The sequence below is a fragment of the Lentinus tigrinus genome, assembly GCF_003813185.1.
Source record: "Lentinus tigrinus ALCF2SS1-7 unplaced genomic scaffold L226scaffold_35, whole genome shotgun sequence".
Taxonomy (NCBI): Eukaryota; Fungi; Basidiomycota; class Agaricomycetes; order Polyporales; family Polyporaceae; genus Lentinus; species Lentinus tigrinus.
Genome location: NW_027137944.1, coordinates 16,970 through 22,378, shown reverse-complemented (window position 1 = coordinate 22,378; position 5,409 = coordinate 16,970). Strand labels below are relative to the sequence as shown.

The window sequence follows — 5,409 nt, the reverse complement described above, 5'->3', positions numbered from 1 at the left end:
CACTGCCCTCTTGTTTCATATGATTGGGTGATTGAGTGGCTGGATCCCCCTCTTTTTTCCTGTCCTTCCTGCAGAGCTGACATATCTCTGATACACCCAGGGCCTCAAAGTACTCAGTCAGCATCTGAAGATGACAAATATTATCATTATATGGGACCCAGGTAATGTCACCGGTTGTCCACTGCACTTCAAACTGAACCTCTGACCCATATGCAACATGTGACGGGATTCACTCAACACTCCATTCTCTTGGCCACTTGCCAAAGCCCAGAATCTAGTGAAACGTCAACCCAGAAACCATTAATCATCGTTCGGATGAAGCAGCCACACAGTGATGCATGGAACATGTTATGTATGCCCCTTTTCTCCAACTCCTGTGACAATTCAAGCTGATACATCACTCCCTTCTTCAGAACCTTGAAGATGCAAGATGGCCCAAGATATTTAGAGCCTGTTCAGATACGTGTTCTAGCATGAGAAATGATTCTCAGAGAAACACTTCCACACCGGAGTTCGGGCACTTGCTGTGACTGATGTGACATAATGTGTGATCAGTGATGTGCCACAGCGGCAGCGTGCAGACAGCTTTTCTTCAAGAGCTCCTGTCTTCCTTTCTGCACACTGTCCCTCGCTTTTTTTTATCTATGCCTCCCAGGTTGAGTGCACAAAAGCCACAGAAGTCATCCAAAAGTGGAAAAAATGCCCCTCTGAAGCTGAAACACAAGACACCAAGCTGGTGATGGTGGTTTCTTCAAACCTTCACCGCTGCTGCCGCTCACCTAAACAAGAGGTCATACACTGGTGCTGTGAAGACGGGGAGATTTGCAAGAATAAGTGCAGGGTCAGTTTTTATATTATATTCACATAAATTCCCCCATGCCCATCCTCCCTCTCTGTCAGCTTTGGGCTTACTTCTGGGTGGTCCATGAGCTAAAGGGCCAGAGTGCCTCAGGCTTCTCCTACAATGACAAGCTCGGGGCAGGGATCATGGAGGTGAATGAGCAGATATGGGAGGACTATGTCAAGGTGTGTTGCATTTATGTTTTACCCTCATCCTGTCCAACACCGTGCCTGCCCCTTGTCCTAGACCCACAAAGATGTAAAGCCCTTCAAGAACAAGAGCTTCTTGGATTACTACGACATGCTGGATGTCATGCCTGCCAAGGTGAAGGGTGGCAATGTCTTTTGACTGGGCCGCGAGCAAGTGAGGGATAAAGGTGAGGGAAGATGATGAGGATGTCGACCAGCTGGAGGATGATGATGATGATGTGAAGTTGTCGTCAGACTCAGGCTCACCATCTGAGGCTAAAGTTGAGTTGAACTCGAGTTCATCTAAGGACTTGGACTCAGATGACCACTCTGGTTCAGCCACCCACTCATCTATCAGTTCAGGTGTGTATATAGCAGCTGGTGTATGTTCTCTATCTTATTTGCTATTGGCTCCAATGATGCCTGCACAAAAACACAAGTCACCTGCAGCTGGAACAGCACTGTCAAGAAGGCACACACGTCCTCTGGAGCGCAGGCTCTCACTGGCATGACAGGGCAACTGGACAACTTCAATGACACCATGCACAAGATCCTCACCCTTGAACAAGGTGATGCATCAACTCCACAGTGCAAGCAGAAGGCCATGATTCAGGTTCAGCAGTTGGAAACTGATCTGAGCGATGATCAGTTAGTCTCCCTGATCAACATCTTTCAACTCCAGGCAGGTGCTGCAGATGCCTATCTGGTCCTGCAGCGGGAGGGGCTTAGAAAGGCATGGGTTCAGGACAAGCTGAAGCAACAGCTCTAGAACTAATAGTAATTGAGTTACAACTCTAACTCTGCACGTTCCTGTAGCTCCCTCTGGTAGTCATTCCACATTGCCTGTGCAATCTGATTCCATAATGCCTGTGCCCACCTTATCTCTGCTTGTGTAGCTGCTCCTTGTCCACTCTCCAGGTGAAGGATCGACCAGATCAGGAGGGAATTCCCTGATCTCCTCAGAGTCATGCATGCAAATGAAGTTGTGAAGTACACAAAGGGCAGGGGGATGTGAGTTTGAACTGCCATGCTGAACTCGCATGGGATGATCAAGATGCAAAAGCGGCATTTGACTCCAAAGATGCGCTCAACTGCATTGCGTGCCTGTGCATGACAAAGGTTGAATAGCTCCTGAGGAGCTGATTGAAATGTGAGCATAGAAGTTAACAAAAATAAATATACACATGGTACACCAGCACGTCCCCATTCTTTCAGATGGTAAACACACCCCACAATATGGCACATCACATGTTGGGAAGCCAGCATCACCAAGGTACATCTTGCCCTCAGGGATGGGATCGTCAGCAGCAGGAAGAGTGACACAGCAGTTGTAGAATGCAGTGCCTGACAACATGTCCAAAACCTGCTTGAAATATCTAGAGAATACAGTCAGGTAACAACTTCATGTCAGCCAAAATGACATACTTGGAGATGGTATCATTTGACTGCTGAAACCGCTCACCAACATGCCAAACTAACATGCCAGTTCAACACATATAGAGGAAAATGCTGACCTGCTCATTGAGCGCAACATGTTAGGAGTTCCTACAGCCCAGATCCTGCAGGATGCCAAGAAGCTTGAGGAAAACTTTGCTGACACCAAGCTCCGATTTGATGCGCTCCTCATGGCTGTTTTTGAGCTCATCTATCTATGCCGCTCCAGAAAGTGCAGATGTATGGTAGTCTTGCTTGTTGTAGTAGGTTTCAGCATAGTGATTGACTACAGTGCAGACCGTAGACGTCATCTGCACAGCCATAAGTGCGTACAAATGAAGCCTATAACAACGGTTGCAGTCAGGTGCCATGGCAGAAGGATAAAAATGTTGAACTCTGGAGTGATTACTCGAGTTCCTGTGACCCGTTCAAGTCATAATTTATTCCCTGTAATGACCGCATTGCATACTTACACTGCTCTTTACAATTACTCACTCGCTACTTTCATTTCCGAGTTATTGGCGCTTCTACCACCATTTAATATTTGCACAGTCCTGGGATTCACCCGACCTCCAGTGACACAGCATATTTTTCTTTTTTGCTTTGTTGATTTTGAGCGCTTTCTGAGCGCTGTGGCTTGGTCTACTGTAACTTAAAGCACACTGTACAGACGGCGCTGTGTCGAGCTCTGGAGTCCTTAGACTTCACAGAGCTCGACATAGGCCCTTGTGATCACTCTGAGGCGCACTGCAGCTAACAGAAGAGGGAAGGAACTCAAAATTTTGTGCGCATGGCTGCCAAGGCGTGCACGCATGCATTAGACACTAGTGACTACCATATCAGGCAGGGTGACATTAAGCACCAGAACTTCGGTGTGGAAGTGTTTCTCTGAGAATTGTTTCTCACGTGAGAAATGCGTATCTGAACAGGCTCTTAGGCACGAGCTTCCTTGCCCATCCTGTAGGGATCGCGGTGTTCTTAGTCAACAATATATATAATCCCCTTCACCATATGTTGCTGGATGGCAGTGTTTATTAGTTTGAACCACTTGTAAAGTATGTGCTGCAATAATGGCATCGTGCATGGCCATTATTATCACCTCTTTCATCCTTTTTAGCAAACTGTCACATCCCGTGCCCAAGTCTGCCCTGCCGTCCCTCCGACACAACCCCGACCCGACTACCCCTGAACTCCACCCCTTTCCCGGCTAATACTTCACCACCCCTGCTCCTTCCCTCCTGCCTTATCCGGACTTCCGCCCGGACTCCAATCACCCCCGACCCCCGCTCTGTCATCTGATCGTACTATGACATTTGTATCCGCCGCCTATACTTACTAGTCCAGTTTATTTGCTTCCGCTCCGTCATCTCCGCAGTCCGCCTCCTGTCTCTACTCCAGTCGGACTCCTATCGGACATTCGGACTTTCGTATATAAACCCTACCTTACAGTCGCATAGTTCTTCAGTTCTGATATCTCGTTTACCCACTCGACTACTCAGCACTCAATCTATCTGACTTCTCTGCCAACCTCCGTCTGATCTCCGTCCGACCTTCCGACCGGACCTCCGACCTCCGACCTCTGACTTCTGTTCTTGTCTCTGTTCCTAACTCTCTGCTTGACTCTCTTATTCGTAGCTTGCTCCAGTATAAACTCCGGAGCCTCTTGTCGGACTTCCGCAAATTGAAGACATCGACGACTCTTCGGGCATTGGTCAATAACTTCGCCAAAGTCTTCATTCCCGCGCACCATCGGACTTCGGACTTTGGACTTCCCTTCGGAGTTCGACTTGTGCGCATAGTCCTAACACAAACCACTGAACCCCTTGGGTACTCACTCTCATTGTCCCAGACCGACCTCAGCATCTGACCATAATTCAGTTGTTTCTGACCATGCCATATTCATTGCTAACTCAATGGCAGGTAACTTTTGCACTTAGTCTTTTTGGTCTGAATGAACACACTGATGCAGCTCTGCATCATGGTCCAATTGGCTCACTCTGTCGCACCATCTGTCTGGGAATGGTAGGCCAAGGACAGTCGTAGCTTGGTGCCCAGTAAGTTGTGTAGTAAACAATGTATCCCTGATGCTAATGATCCGTTCCGGCAGGCCATGCAGCTTGTACATATGCTCAAACACATCAACTGATTTATTATCACGCAGATCAGTTAAACGACCCCAGTCAATTCCTGGATGCAGGAAGTGGTCCAACAAAGTCCAACGTGATGTATTGCCAGGGTCTACAAGGTACCAGTAATGGTTTTAAGAGCCCCATAGGTTTTGCTGTCGCTGACTTGGTTGTTGCACACACAGCACACATCCTACAGTATGCAATGAGTGACATCTGACACCATTTCTGGCTGCCACCAAACTTCACTACACAGGTACTCTAGGGTCTTCTTTGACCCTAGGTGCGCCAGGATTGAGTGTGCCTGCTGCAACAATATCTCCCAGACTCGCCTTGAGCCAACAAATACATCTGGCACACATAACTGGTATGTACGAGCTTCAGTCTTGTACATTAGTCTGTCAATGTACTGAAAATGCTCAAATTCTGACCTCCGAGTACGGTACTCGATGTCCGAGGGTATGTCTCTGTACTGACCTTCAGTTGCATCCATTCCGTGAAGAGGTGCATGATGAGCATTGGTGGTCGCATATCCAAGTCCCCAAGATCATCATCCACCCCTGCGACGATCCCCTCAAGTACGCCGAGTTCACCTACGCCCCCCCGCTGTGAGTGCCACAAAACTCATCAACATGGCCTCCAAGCTCGGTCTCGCGTCGATGGAATCCGAGGTTAACAGCTCGTTGCTGCTCATTCCTAGCATCGAGTCAGCCGCAGTCCCTCCACTCCAGTCAGTCGGTGCAGTGGATGTTGAACTCCGAGTGATTACTCGAGTTCCTGTGACCCGTTCAAGTCGCGATTTATTCCCTGTGATGACCAC

At 48.3% G+C, this 5,409-nt stretch overlaps 2 protein-coding genes across 2 annotated transcripts; one reads left to right on the top strand and one right to left on the bottom strand.

Moving 5' to 3' along the window:
- Positions 1 to 876: 876 nt before the first annotated feature.
- On the top strand, positions 877 to 1,798 carry L226DRAFT_525741 (uncharacterized protein; the record flags this gene model as incomplete). The annotated part of the gene is made up of 4 exons (XM_067678986.1): positions 877 to 1,026; positions 1,088 to 1,165; positions 1,275 to 1,392; positions 1,470 to 1,798. The coding sequence occupies 4 exons, from the start codon at positions 877 to 879 to the stop codon at positions 1,796 to 1,798; spliced, it is 675 nt and encodes a 224-aa protein (XP_067531202.1).
- A 2,984-nt stretch (positions 1,799 to 4,782) lies between these two features.
- Positions 4,783 to 5,082, bottom strand: L226DRAFT_469740 (uncharacterized protein; the record flags this gene model as incomplete). The annotated part of the gene is made up of 1 exon (XM_067676242.1): positions 4,783 to 5,082. The coding sequence occupies one exon, from the start codon at positions 5,080 to 5,082 to the stop codon at positions 4,783 to 4,785; it is 300 nt and encodes a 99-aa protein (XP_067531201.1).
- Positions 5,083 to 5,409: the final 327 nt, after the last annotated feature.